The sequence below is a fragment of the Microtus pennsylvanicus genome, chromosome 15 (genome assembly GCF_037038515.1).
Source record: "Microtus pennsylvanicus isolate mMicPen1 chromosome 15, mMicPen1.hap1, whole genome shotgun sequence".
In the NCBI taxonomy this organism is placed as follows: domain Eukaryota; kingdom Metazoa; phylum Chordata; class Mammalia; order Rodentia; family Cricetidae; genus Microtus; species Microtus pennsylvanicus.
Window position 1 is genome coordinate 37,687,489 of NC_134593.1, and position 15,446 is coordinate 37,702,934.

At 41.3% G+C, this 15,446-nt stretch overlaps 1 protein-coding gene across 1 annotated transcript in view; it reads left to right on the forward strand.

The window, feature by feature from the left end:
* Vwa8 (von Willebrand factor A domain containing 8) overlaps positions 1 to 15,446 on the forward strand; it is a 304,908-nt gene that overhangs the window by 116,313 nt on the left and 173,149 nt on the right. Inside the window, exons 15-17 of the mRNA XM_075950004.1 lie at positions 4,271 to 4,439; positions 5,420 to 5,497; positions 11,352 to 11,467. Of these exons, the coding sequence (XP_075806119.1) occupies positions 4,271 to 4,439; positions 5,420 to 5,497; positions 11,352 to 11,467 (363 nt within the window). The remainder of the gene's footprint in view (positions 1 to 4,270; positions 4,440 to 5,419; positions 5,498 to 11,351; positions 11,468 to 15,446) is intronic.

A 15,446-nucleotide genomic window follows, 5' to 3' on the forward strand; every position in this document is an offset into this window, starting at 1 on the left:
CTTTGTTTACTAGTTCTTCCCCAAGTTCATACCCTTGATCATGTCAGAGTGGCCAGCAGGGCTTAATATTTTTCTCAGGCAGTCATTCCTAACCACCTTTAGGAATGTTAGAATTTTCTTGTGTTGTGATGCCTATAATGCAGGGACACAGCAATTAAAAACAGTATGATGACCACATATATCAAACACCAGCCACACCTACATTTCTTTCAGGAAATAAGGACCAAAATAGAACTACTACTTTTAAGGAAAAAAACTTACTTTTTGGGAAGCTGGAGTATAAAATCTAGGCTGCTAAATGTGTTCCTTCCTGCTGCGGCCGATACAGAGAAGCAATATAGATTTGTGGCATTTCCTGCATTACTTAGATATGCTCTGCTGGCTTTTCTTTTTAGTGAATGTTTTGTTTTTATTGACTGTATTAAATACTGAAAACAGTTCACAGTCTCTCTTTCCTATTATTTACTGATGAATCATAACAACGTTTAACAGTTCTTAGTAGAGTACACTCTTCAGGCCTGTTATACTTACTGGTGGAAGACAGTTATATTATGAACTGTCTATATTATATTATGTTTGATCCTCCTAGAAACTGTAACATTTTTTAAACATTTAGTTCATGAAAGAAATGAACAAATTCTAGAGAGATCCCAGATTTTATTTTTTGTGTTTGAGTCCCTACACACAAGCGTTTAGGAAATTCTGATTTTTGAAACTAATCCTGAACACTTTTATGGTCGAGGAAGAATTTTTAAACCCCGTCACTGTGCAGTGTGTATTTCCCTTTTATTGTATATTCTGTTTGTCTGTTGATGCAGAGAATGCAGCATCTCTAACAGATTCATCCAAGACCAGGTTGACATTCACTTTTGGACAGGAGAATACTTTTAGTTCTTATCCAGATCTTCACGAATTGTCCTAAGTCTAAAGACTTAAGAAAAGAGTCTTTTGATCATGGTGGTTGGATGTAATAACACACACTTACTTATCTGTTATTTTCTGTCTTCCATGTGCTCTAGATCTTGTACAATGTGCATTAGGAATGTATTCATGCCGTGTAGTTCCTCTCATGGACATGACAGGACGTGTAGCCTGTGCTCAGATCTGTGAAACTTGTCAGTTTTGATAGGAGCATTAGTATTATACCATTTGGTGGCCAATTTTAAACTCTTGTAGCCCACAGTCCATGTCATTATAGAAACCTTCTGTGTTAGTTTACTAAGTTATTTAAATGCATATTCAACCAAGAGGTAGTATCATTCCCTTTGAAAGACTGGGGCTTGCTGAGATCATTCTTTGTCAGTGAGGCTTTGTTTAGGTGCAATTGATCTGTGGGACTGCATATTTAGAATATGCCATTTGATCGTTTTACAAATGCTTGTGAATTCATTATCACAATGAAGACAATGAGCAGATCTATATTCCACGAAGTGCCTTTATACCCTTGGTAAGGCCTCCCTGCTGTCCCTCTCAACCTCTCTTCTCGTTGTTTCGTAGCTTGTTTGTTTTTAAATAATTAACATCACATAGTATATTTCCCAGCTTTTCTACTCAGTTTCTTTGAGATTATCTGTGTTGAGTAGCAATGGTTCATTCAATTTTATTTTACGATTATGATTACTTTTAGTTTTTTGAAACAGGGTTTCTCTTTGTAACCCTGGCTGTCCTGGAACTCACTTGAGTAGATCAGGCTGGCCTTGAACACCATCGATCCTCCTACTTCTGCTGAAGAAGTACAAGGATTAAAGGCATAGCCTGCTTCATTCCATTTTATGATGAAGAACATTGGAAAGGATTTACATTCTCAAACTTAACCTGTACCCACAAACATATTAAGTCCAGTAGTCTTTCAGTGTTTAAAAAATACATTTTTACCTTCTAAACTTTTTAATCCTTGGGAAATGATACATGCTTATCAGAAAGGAAACCTGCATCTTGACTTTTGATTTGTTGTCATTGTTAAATTCTGACAAAGTTGGCCTAACCTTACTTCTGTATATTTAGAGTGCTTGTTTGTGTATGTGAAGAATTATAGCTTCTTCAGCCTCGGTTTGCTGCTTCACCTTGAAGTTTGTGGCAGATGCTCATTGCTAATTTACAGACTTAGGAAACTTAGTATCAGGAAATGGCTTGCTGTGTAGCTGTTGTGTACAAGAAATCCTTCGGGAGAGCCTAGAAGATTGAAGGTCCTTCTCATCCTGTTATTCAGGGGTTTGGAGACTGTTTTTATCATCAGCATGGACTTCTCTGCCCTGAATATGAGTGCAGTCTAAATAGGTTGCCTTCAGATTGGCCAACTCCCTCCCCGCAATGCTGTGAGAACCAATAGAAGAAAGCCAACTGCACACAGTGTGTCCAGGCTGTGACCATCACCATATCCACACTCAAACCACCCAGCTTGCCTCGCATCAGTTGCTCTGCTGCTGACTCTGCAGCTTAGCTGTGCTGTGTGTCCTGCTCCCTGGGTTCAGATTACACATGAGGCTTCCCCTGTTGGATTTTGGCTTTTATTCCCCTATTCACTGTCCCTCGTTGTTCTAAGTGAAAACTGTATCTGAGCTTTAATTTTCTGCAGTTAAAGCAAGCTCTGTACCTTCCCTAACTCCTGCCCAATCCCTGGCTAGGAGTCAGGAGGATCATGGGTGAATCCAGGATTGCTACTGAGCCTCAGGAAGTCACCTAGTTAGCAGCTACCTTAGCTGAAGAGAAATGCGGTAGCCTGCCTTTTTAGCTTGCCAGTCTCAGGCTCTCACGTGTGGCATCTGCCATAGTGATAATGCCCAACGAACCCGAGACACTGGCCTGTCTTCAGAGCGTTCAGACCCAGGACATGTGTATCCCTTCGCTGCTTTCCAAGAACAACTTTTTTTTTAAAATCATCTCCAGGCTCAGCTACGACGTACATACATACGCACATCATACATACATGCATACATCTTTAAAAACAAGATACAGTGAAGCGAAATACCTGAAAATTTGTAGTAATTCATTCAATCTTATATTTCAGATGGCAGTTTCCAAAGTTGATTTCCCCCCTGGTTTACAAATAATGATATGGCCTCCAAGTTTTCTATACTCGTGACTGAGTAGAGCTGCCCTCTGTCTTGATGCAGCTTTCTCCTCCCCGAACTCTTCAAAGTTCTGACTTCCCCCACGCCCACACACAGAGGCTCCAGCTTCCATGTCCTGTAACTCTTCACTGCTGCGGTCGCCCGTGAGGGGACATCACTTCCGTATCTGTGGTTTCATTTCCCTCACATCCCTGGCGAGCACCTGAATTTGTAGCTGTTTCCTCTCAGCAAGAAATATATTCCCTCTAAGAATTAGTATTACTGGTTATTTTTAGTAGGATTGATAAATTCCACTATCACCCATCTGGTTGGATCATAGTAAGAGGAATTTATTCTTTAATCTCCAGACACTCAAGTGTTTCAGTGCCCAGGAGAAGTGCCACCCCCTTCGTCCTCTGTGTCCTGGGATGGTGGCATGCTCCCACAGATTTCCTAGCAGACATCTCTAACGAGACCAGTTTTAAAATTCTAACATGATCGTATCAATGACAAAAGAGTAGTATTTGAGTTCAACTTTTTTCACGTTTTTAATTACCAAATATTCTCTAGCTGATCTAATTATAAATTTAATATGACCCCATACGCTTTACTTAAATTGTCTATGTTTTAAGTCTTCCCACCTCAAGTAATGCTTTTTAGCTTCTCTATGGTTTGTACAGAGTGGGTGTGTTGAGAAGGCTTGGATGACTACATAAACAAGCAGGCTCTATGTCAGGGGTACAAACTTGGTGTGATTTCATTTCATGGGATTTCGGAGCTAACACATTGCAGAAATGAGAACAAATCGAAGCAGTGGTTGTGGGAGGGCTGGGTTTCATAAGCACATGTTGTAACTTTGATCAATGATTTTTTTTTCATTCTCTTACTCTTAATTCCAGTCTCTTACTTTTAAGTCTTGGGCTTTTTGTTGTTGTTGTTGTTGTAATTTTTTGAGATAGGGTTTCTCTTAGTACCCCTAGCTGTCCTGGAACTCACTCTGTAGCCCAGACTAGCCTTAGACTCACAGAAATCTACCTGCTTCTGCCTCCCAAGTGCTGGGATTAAAGGTGTGCACCACCACTGCCCAGCCCAAAGTCTATTCTTTGGATAACAACTTTGTCCTTATTAATAGGATGACCATCTTATTGCTGAGCTCTGTGTCTCACGACCCAGTTTCTATTGCGAATGGTTACATTTTGTTTTCTCCCTCCCTGCTCTAGATCCATTTTTCCTATCCACCCCTCCTTCAGAATCATTGCTTTGGCAGAGCCCCCCGTCGTTGGAAGCACCACACAGCAGTGGCTGGGACCAGAATTCTTAACCATGTTCTTTTTCCATCACATGAAGCCGCTTGTGAAAAGTGAAGAAATCCAGGTGATAAAGGAAATGGTAAGATGAGGCCTGTTCTCGCCTGCTGTCCCTTGCTGCTCTCGTTTGAAGCTGCCCAGATCCCTGAGGACTGTAGTCCCACAGTTTCCTGCCTGGTCACTGAAGCTCCATAGTTTCTGTGAGAGCCATGATTTCAATGGGCACCTTAGCCCGGTGTCACATTTGGCTACACCATGCCATTAATATCTTTCTTACTCTGTTAAATTGAAATATTAACTTATTGCTTAAATAAAAAATTTTCACAGTTATAAATTTTTATATGCATTAAATTTTATTATAACTAAAAGAAATGTGCATTGTTTGTGCAGATGTTCTTCCGAGTTTATTGAGTTGATCATAACCATCAAATGGGTTTTATTTTTAATTTTGTACTGGGTGTCACTCTGTAGACCATACAGGACTTGAACTATTGACATTCCTTCTGCCTCAGCCTCCCAAGTGCAGAAATTAAAGGCCTAAGGCACCACATCTAACAAGTATTTGTTTAAAAAGTCTTTGAGAAAGAGAGACACCCTGAGCATCCACTCTGTACACAGGAGTCCTTTAGGCCATGCCGTAGTCAGATGTATTCATGTCATGTAATATATGGCTGAAATCACACCAATAATTAGGTAACTAGTATAAATTGGCATTCACTGTATTAGTTTGGAGTTCGTAAGAAAATGCCTCACTTAGATCTGAAGAATTGTGTTGCTCACAGAGCAGGGGCTAGTGTTTGCTGGTGTGCTAGATGCCAGTGTCCTGCCTGTTGTCTGGCTGCATGCCGAGAAAAGAATTGGTTCTAGCCTTGGTTTTATTTGCCTGGCTGTTTAAAAGAATGCCAGGTCTCGGGTGTTTGCTAAGAAGACGAAGTAGCAACTTCATTCATGACTGCAACATGAACCATATACTCCGGAGACTTTGTTAAAACATTCTTCTAAAATTCTTTGCTGAATTGTCCTCATTTCTCCCTGTCTTTCCTTACTTCTCTCATGAAATAGGTCCCAAATGTACCTCAGGACGCTTTGGAGAAATTGCTGTCAGTTACACACAAACTCAGGGAGACCCAGGATCCGACAGTAAGTCTGGGCTTGCCCTGCACGTTTTCTGCTGACCACCTGCTCTGTTTTTAGCTGCTGCTTTTCTCCCATATGCGGTGCTTTGCCTTGTGCTTAGTGTAACCCCGATGTCAGGGCCTCGAGCATGGTTGTAACTCTTCCTGGTTCAGCCATGGATAATGACTTAGCTTTAGAGGGGTCCTTAAGATCTTGGAGCTCTGCTCATCCCTCCATCCTATGTACAGAGGAGCAGCCTCTATTTTTTAAGTTCTGGCTTTAAACTATTGCCTATGCCTTTATCTTCAGCTTCTACTGTATCTTTGCTAATAGATTGGGCTTCCATTTCAGGAGAAAGACAGTCATTCTCTATTAAAAAAAATTGGGGGGGGGCAGGGTGGTGAGAGAACAATTTATAGGAATCCATTTCTCTCCCACCATGTGGGTTCCAGGGATAGCCTTCGGGTTGTCAGACTTGGCAGCAGGGCACCTTTACCCACTGCAAAGAGCCATCTTGTTCACCCAAGGGCAGTAATTCTCTCTTTGCTTTTATCTATAAAATGTGAATACCAGCATCTTCGTCATAAGAAGGGTGCAATGATTAAACATAAGCGCATATGTTTTAAAATATCCACTTAATAGCTGCTTAATGAGTACCAACTTACTGTTGTTGTTGTTATTATTATTATTATTTTGTTTTTTTGAGACAGGGTTTCTCTGTAGCTTTGGAGCCTGTCCTGGAACTTGCTCTTGTAGACCAGGCTGGCCTCGAACTCACAGAGAACCACCTGCCTCTGCCTCCCAAGTGCTAGGATCAAAGGCATGGCCACCACTGCCCGGCTGAATACTAACTTCATTGACTGTTGAACTGGCTACTTCGGGATCATTATAAACTCAGCGTATATATCTGTCTCTTAAATTACTATGTTTAAACTTGTTCCTTATCTCACTGCTGACTGTTAATCATCTCATCTTAATCTCATCTGCAAAGACAATTGACCCATAGAAAGTAACATTCATAAGCTAAAGCAATTAGTTTGTGCATGTGCTTGCCTGAATACGTGTGTGTGTGTGTGTGTGTGTGTGTGTGTGTGTGTTGGACATGGATGATTTTCCCCGTTGTCACAGTTCTCCTGCTAGTTAACTCTAGGACCTCATCTCATCTTTCCCCATTACTCTTCAGCTTTGTTATTTTCTTTGCTTTTTCTAAGTTTTAAAATTTATTCTTTAATAATTTTTATACAAATACAATGTATTTAGATTATATCTCCCTCACTCCTTCCAGCTGCCACCTCTAGCTCTTCCTGTACCTCTAGTCCCCATTCCAACTTCATGTCATTGTCGTCATTATTTTTCTTTTCTTCCTCTTCCCCTCGCCCCCCTTTATAACTCACTGAGTCCAATTAGTGCTGACCATGTGCACATGGCTGTTGGGTACCATCCACTGGAGTGTGCGTGTGTGTGTGTGTGTGTGTGTGTGTGTGTGTGAGAGAGAGAGAGAGAGAGAGAGAGAGAGAGAGAGAGAGAGAGAGAGAGAGAGAGAGAGAGAGAGAGAGAATACGTGTGTGAGAGAGGGGGTTATCATTTAGGACTGAGCACTCCCAGTTACTTATTCTCTACCTTTTGAGCATTTTTTAATTTCTAAACTAACTACCATCCACTACCTGAAGAAGTATTTCTGAGTAGAGGTAAGGCTTGCACTAGTCACTGGACATAAGAACAAATATTTGGAAGCTAGATTGACATTATGCCCTTTTAACCAAACAGTAGTAGTAGGGCCTGTGACTTCCACAGCCCCTAACTCTGGCCAACTGTGCAATACCAGATCTGAGTTCCCTCCTGTGGAATAGGCCTTGTATCTAGTCACAATGCTGTTGGTTATCCATAACAGCCATGCCACTATTGCCTCATTGCATGCATCTCACCAGGCTGGGCGTTGTCATTCTCAGGGCTCACAGCTGGGTAAGACTATTGAATGCTTTTCCTCAAAGCACATTCTGGCCCTGTGAAAACTAGCTAGCAGGGAGTCTTTCCTGTTCTTGCACACACTAGTGCCTGCCTTGAGATGTGACATGTGGTTTTCCTCACCTCAGTGGCTTTAGGTTTGTTCCCTTGCCCCCTTAGTTTGCTCAGATGTCACATTTCCAGCCAGTCTTTTCCAGGTCCCTGTGATTCAGAGGCGATTTCCTTGCCATGTCCTTGTCATCTTTCCCCCTGCCTCAGGACTTCATAGAGCTTATGACCGTGGTCACCACAGACATGCCTTAGTCACTTTGTGGTCTGCCCTTGGGTGTTTCTTTACTTGCAATACAGTCGGTAGTCAGCAGATACCTGTTAGAAGACTGAATAAGCGAATACCCATGTTGTCCTTGGAGTGGTCTTTGCCAGTGCGTTTCCAGAGTTCCTCCCATTCTGCATACTGGTTAAGGCATCCATTGCCTTTGTAGATTGAGGACAGCACACGAAGGGTGACTCGGCTGCTCTGCCAGTCCCATTGCCTCAACTGTTACCGAAGCCCCTCAGCTCTGCCTGCACTTACCTTGGTGCTGTTTTAACTCTAGCACCCATTAAAATGTCTGCTTTAGAAATGCCTGGAATGTCCTTCCTCTCCATTAATGTGTTCCTCTGATCTCTTATTCTGCTAGATTGCAATCTCAGTCCCCTAAGCAGAAGTTACTTGTGCCTCATGGTCTGCTTTTGTGACCCTAGCAAATACCCAGGACACTGACTGATCACAGTTACCTTGAAGCTTACTTTTAGCTCTTCAATTAGAACTTCAACTCCCCAAGCTTGTTCAGTCTCCTCTGACTTCCTAACCTGGATCCTGACAAATAATAGATACTAAAATCCTTGAGGAATGAATGGAAAATTAATTAATTACTAATATATTAAGGTATCCTCTCCGGGTGCTTCTCTCCTGGTAGTGTTACATTTTTTATAAGAAAAATAATTCTTTGAGAAATAGAAAAGAAACATTATTTTCATTTCTTATCAGATCTTTTGTAATTTTAAGCAGTTGAGGTACTAATAATTGTGCTAACATGAAAACCCTTTGAGTGTGCTCTTAACTTGCATAACCATGGTAACCAAAGGAATGTACTTCACACTCTAACCCTCCTTTCTGCAAGATAAAGTTGCAGTTAGAAATTTGATAATGCAATGTTAAATACACTAGGACTTTTAAAATTAAAGCACATGCTGAATTTTTAACTGAAAGTCCAAGAGCAGGAGTAACTGATTTATTCACCACTGACATGGCTCAACAGAAACAGTCCTGGTGTTTTAAGCAGTTTTGTTGTTGTAAAGAAGTCAGTGCTGTCCAGTGAAGGAATTACTCTTCTTGGAGCCTGTAAGAAGATGTCAGGGAAGCCGGGCGGTGGTGGCGCACGCCTTTAATCCCAGCACTTGGGAGGCAGAGGCAGGCAGATCTCTGTGAGTTCGAGGCTAGCCTGGTCTACAAGAGCTAGTTCCAGGACAGGCTCCAAAACCACAGAGAAACCCTGTCTCAAAAAACCAAAAAAAAAAAAAGAAGAAGAAGATGTCAGGGTTGCCTGAGGTGAGGTGGGAAGCCCACGTAGCATTAGCTTACAAGACTGTGATGTTGGATCCTAGGAAGTTCCCTTAGTTTACTATGACTGTTGGAAGAGTCATGTTGGGGTCCATTTGTCAGAGACGTGTGGTTGTGTGGTTAAAATAGGAACTTTTGATGATCTGCGAGATTACGGATGGGAATTCCTGGATCCTCTGCTTTCTGGAATAGTAGTAAATGCTCATCCACAGTCCTTTCTTCTTCCTTGTTTGCCACTTAGCCAGGATTGAGGTCGTTCGCTGCCACTGTTCTCTCCCGTCTTGGTGTCACAGTCATCCTGCAGGTCTTTAGGGCCCCATTGTCCTTCAGGTCTCAGTTGTCTCTAGCCCTCTTCCCACACTACTGACAGTCAAGTCAGGCCATAGAGCAGTGTTCTTTTGGTAAAGCTCACATACTGCTCTGCACATAACACTGCTGCTGCCATTAGAAACGAGGCTCACGTCATGCATGGAGTCATTCGTGATCCACGATTATTTGAGAGCAAGCCGTCTGGAAGGTGGCATGGTAGTCAGGCTGACAGCTCAGGACTACTTTAAGCCCTGGTAGCCTTTGTCAGTGTGTTTTTCTTTTAACTTATTTTAGCACTAAAGCTTGTTATTTTTAATTGAAGTGTATGGTTATTTATATTTAAATATTCTCTATGTCTAGAATGCAATTTATTGAAAACAAGTGTTCAGGATTCATCAAACGTTTGTGTGTAAAGAGTTTGTTGAAATTTGTTTAAAGAGGGGGAAATATTGGAGACTTTGGTCATGTTCCTGACCTGGTCCCAAAAGGGTATGTAAGTCATATTGTCACTGAAGCAAGACACTAGTGGCAGCAGACCCACATGCCATAGAGCTGTGACGTGCTTGACAGTGGATCATTGATGCTCCAGTTGGGGGTCTCACAGCACTCACTTCATGCAAGCATGTCTTGGACAATTTCCCTTCTCCATTTTGAGCCCTTTAATCCTCAGGGTCCCTTTGCTGCCCTCATCACCCCTTGTAACAGTTCACTCTGGCCTGCAGTGCCCCCTCAGGTCAAATAGCTTCAAATGGGTTTCATTCCACTGGCTCAGTTAAACCATGCTGTTGATCTGAGCTGTGAACTAGGTCAGTAATCTGATTATTATTAGATTACTATAATAATCTAATTCACCAAAATTATGTCAATGCCTCTTTGTGAATGTGTCTGGCTGCTTTTGCTGTGAGGAGGCCGGTCTGGCTCATCTGTCATTTGTGGGGCATCCTTATCTCTGTTATTTCTGGGCCATCCTTATCTCTGTTATTTGTGGGTACCCCATCATCTCTGTCATTTGTGGGCACCCCATCATCTCTGTCATTTGTTGGGCACCCCCATCATCTCTGCCATTTGTTAGGCATCCTTATCATCTCTGCCATTTGTGGGACTCCCCCATCTTCTCTGCCATTTCTGGGGCACCCCTATAATCTCTGGCATTTGTTGGGCCCCCAATTATCTCTATCATTCTGGAGACAGCCCTGTTTTTCTGACCTGTGCTAATTGCTGTAGAATCATAAGGGACGATGCTGTTAGTGTCATCTTAAAGATGAGGAAACAGCCTTTAGAAATGAAGCCATAAGTCAACATCACATGCCTCATGAGAATCTGACTTGTCTAAGTGTGAAGCCAGTGAGTGGTGATGTCTCACTGTGCTGCCTGCCAAGAGGATTTCACGCTCAAGTCGACGGGTAGTCATGAGTGCTTATCAGGGCCTTGGCCCTGTATTAGCCACTGCAGTAGTGGAATTTCGGGCAAGTGGGGATAACAAAATTATTGCAACAGTATTAAGGGCTCTAGCAGCAATCTGCCACTGAGGTGGTAAACCAGTTGGCATCTTTGTGGTCAGCAACCTACACAGTCCACAATTCCTTTCTTCTGTTTCAGAAACCACAGATTTGCTTAGAGCTCTAAGCATTTTTAGAATATCTTAACGAGTCAGCTGTGTGAAGAAGAAAAGCCAGAATAGCTGATTGTACGTAAGGGATGTCTGTGAGGCAGGTGTAACCCGCATTTAGAATAGCCTTCCCAGCTTGCCTCCCACCCCACTGAAAGACTGCAATTGAATTTAATTGATAAACACCTTCTATAGAGTAGTAAAACTATCCTGAAGGCTATCTCAAGTGTAAGTTGGATTCTGTTCATTTTATTCATAACTCATTCCTTGCATGTATTTAAGTTTGGCTTTGTCCCTCAGGAGTAGTGAATTGTACTGTGACCTCCATCTACAGGGTGGGCAGGAACCAGCTGAAGTGAGACTCTTAGCAGACTGTCTCTGCCTTTTCCTAGGCACAATCCCTGGCAGGATCGCTCTCCACCCGGCAGCTGCTGCGGATCGCTCGCCGGCTGTCGCAGTATCCCAACGAGAATCTTCATGACGCCATTACTAAAGCCTGCCTTTCCAGGTAACCATATTCGCCTTCTGCCACAGTTCAAGTCTCTGACCCTCTTCTAGAATGGTCCCATCAGCTGAAGTGACAGTCTCTGCCCAAAGTCTGTATTGTATTAACCACATAATGTTTCAGTCTGGCTCTGTTATTAAAATAGACTTCATATGATATATTCACCTAGGCATAAAGACAGTTTTAAGATACTTTAGTGGTAGAGCATGTCCTGAGTTCAGTCACTAGTGCCAAAACAAAATAAGAATGAATTGAATACATTTCACAAGTATTTTATAAATGGGAAAATGGTTTTAGTCTCTTCCTTGGATCATACAGTAGTAAATACGTGTTTGAGATTGCATGCTTATTTGTGGGTCTTCTGCGCTAGGTTCTCTAAGTGTTGTGTTGCTACTTCCCAAATTTGTTCTGGAACTTTTTGTCTTGATAATACTGATTCTATAGCTAAATTTAATAAAAGTAACACCTTTTCAGTGTATACTAATAGCTTACATACCAATTGGGAAGTGTTTATTAAAAATTGGCTTGCAGAATTTTCTCACAAAGTCATGTTTGTATGAAGTTATTTAAAATATTAATAAGGGCCAGAGAGATAGATCAGTGATTAAGGGCACTAGATGTTCTTACAGAAGAACCAGGTTCAATTCTCAGCAACCACATTACAGCTCACAATTGTCTGTAACTCTTCTGGCTTCCTTGGGCACCAGGTACACATATGGTACACAGACAATACAGGCAGGCAAAAGCAATCATATATGTAAAATAAAATTTTAAAGAGAATATATTCTCTAAGCTGATGTGGTGGTACATGCTCTTTAATCCCAGCACTAGGGTGGTGGGATCTCTGGGTTGAAGGCCAGCCTGGTCTACAGAGGGAGTGTAGGACAGCCAGGGCTACACAGAGAAACCCTGTCTCAAAAAACAAAAAATTAATAAGAAAAGATTAGTAACAGTTCTCAATAGGCATAGAGAGTTTTCTCTTAGATTATTCTTATATACTTTAATCCACTATTTTCATTTCTTTGATAAGATTATTTTAATCATATTAATTATGCTTATCATCCACTCATTCCTTGATAAGAAGAATTAAAAGGAGACTCTGATTTGGTTTAGAAAATTGTAATTGTCTTTTGTAACACTTCAGTGTACTAGGCAGCCTTTCTTGTAAACACCTTGTGCTGTGACCGGACTTTTCTCTCCCTGGGTGCATCCAGCTGAGCTAAGCCTGTCTGCAGCATAATTCCTTGAATTATAAGAGATCCCAGTCTTGTGTTTTAAACAGAACAGTATTAGAGATATAAACAATTTTTGATGCAAAAAAGCATCAACTGCATATTTTAAAGTCATAAGGTGCAGAAAGTACAGACAGTTATCCCCTTTACTTAGAGCATATTTTGCTTATAGGTCTGAGAGCAGAGATGCAGGTACATGGTACTCAGCAAAGCAAGCAGTGTAGAAGATTAGGGGAATAGAACATAGTGGATATGTTAGAATACAGCAGTCACCACAGCCTGTAAAATAATGCTGCCTATTGAACCAGCTTCTAGATCTTCTTAAGAAACTAATAGTACATCAAGAAGTAAGAATTAATGTAATAAATGAAGAAGAATCAAAGTCAGGAGAATAAATATCAAACAGCCTCAAGTTGTAAGAATGTGGAAAGGTAAAGTTGAAAATAGCCCAAAAGTCCATTGACTGCCAAATAGATGAATTAAGTGTGAGGCATTCATTCAATAGGATATGATTCAGTAGTAATACACATAAAGTAAAAATACGTTGAAAATTTAAATGGTTGAGAGTAGAACAAAACATAGCATAGTTTTCTACAGCTCGGGTACTGGGAAATAGAGTGCCTTTGAACTAGCAAAATGTTCTCATAATTGATTGAGACAATGCTTGCACAACTATGAACATAATTAAAATGATTAAATCATGCACTTTAAGAAATTGTATAGGCAGAAATTTTACATCCGTAGATCTGATATTAAAATAAAATGAAAGAAAGTAAAACCATACTAAGAAATGACTGATGCCGAGAAGACTTTGAAATAGGATAGGGCCTACTGCTAGATCTCAGTGTCTATTTAAGCAGGATCTGTGGGTCTGCATGGTCGTGAGGTAGCGGAACTTCAGCAGGGCCCCTTGCATGGAAAGTAAAGTAGACACGTTGGCTGCCTTGTTGACGTGTTTCTGCTCATGTGACCAGAGAAAAACTGAGAAAGCTTGCCATCTCTCTGGAACCTTTGTTGGGAAAGAGTCTCCTGTAGGAAATACAGTGCTCTGTATTGCCTGGAACAAGTAGGAGGGCCTGTAGGGACACAGTTAGGATGGTAACCACAGGGTACGATTTTAGTTAACTCGTTCAGAGTTTTGAACTACCTATAGGCTTTCATAGAATAGCAACCCTAAAGCCTGTAATGTATCAATCCTTTAACTACCCAAGGTATTAAACAGTCCATCTGAATATAAGGTCACAATATATGATAAGCTAGGTGTTGGAAAGATGACTCAGCAATTAAGAACAGTGGTTGCTCTTGCATAAGGCCTGGGTTCAATTCCCAGTACCCATATGTTGGCTCACCACCATCTGTAAGTCTAGTTCCAACAGATCTAACACCCTCGTCTGGCATCTCTGGACACTAGTCAAACAAGGGGTGCACAGACATAATAAGCAGGTAAAACACTTAGACGTAATAATGGTTTTCTTAAGTTACACTATTCTTGAGAAAGAAATATATAGGAGATTTGACAGATAGGACATTCAGAAATAGAACTCCAGGAACTCAAAGTAGAACATTTGAAATTACCTAATAGGTATCCTTCAGAAGGTGTAAACGTTAGGAAAGTTTAAAACTAGGATATAAAGAAAAGCAGGAGTTGGTGAATTTGAAAGAAAAACTGAACAAAAAAATTGAAATCAAAGTTTTTGAAATAAAAGAAACCTGGCTGATAGCAGTCAGGACAGAGTTGTAGGAGCACCGCAGTGATGGAAGCTGGCACCAAAGATCCAACCATGCAGGGCTGCCAGCAAAGAGAGATACCAGGAGAAAGACTGGCATCTGCCTGATGGAACTTCTGTGGGTTTTGCTGGGGATTGAGCCCCACCTCCTGTGCTTGCTAAACTACACCCCAATCTCCTGAAAGAATAAGAGATGGGAATTATTCCAGCAGATTACAGTTAAGAGTGTTCTAGAACTGTAAAGTATGAGTTTGTGTTGAAATGTGTCTGTTCGTGAATGGGGCAAAGTAAAACAAATTCCCATGGCCTGAGAGTAACGCACAGACATAGGACAGTGCTAAACGACTTGAGAACAGCGACAGTAAATTCCAGAAGGATTAGATGTCCTATTTTTAAGTTACTGTCATATAAGTGAGAAAAAAGATTTGATGAAACCTAATTTCCCAGACATAACCGAACTCTTAGTGAACCAGGAATATTCTTAGTAAACCATGGGTAAACACAATGTTCTTCAGCCTGATAAGGACTGCTGCAAATTTAAGCAGCAAACATTTCTCCTGGTAAAACACTTGGCATATTTCCTTAAACGTTAGGAGAAAATGAATATATTTTCCTCCACATTTTCTTCCAGTACCCAAGATAACATGATTGGTAATAGTAAAAGTATCCAAGAGGCAATCATGTAAGTTACTAGAGCCAACAGTCTAATGAAGTTCTTTGTGTGCTCAGATCGATGACATTCTTGTGCTTTTGCAACTGTGAGTCAATTATATCAGACATGCAGTCCTTCTGTGGAAGGCAGAATCAATCTATTGATGGCCGTTGGAGGGAAGCTGTCCTTGGGCCTGCACAGAAGAGGAGACTGGCTGCTAGAAGATGCAGACTCACAGTCTGCGTGTGCACTCAGAATCCCACAGAACAATGAGCTGGAAATAGAAAGTTCCGAAAGTAGCTAGGGAAAATGTGAGGGAGGTATATGTCTGTGCAGGAAGATACTGTCTGTTGTGTCGTGGCCTTCCTCAT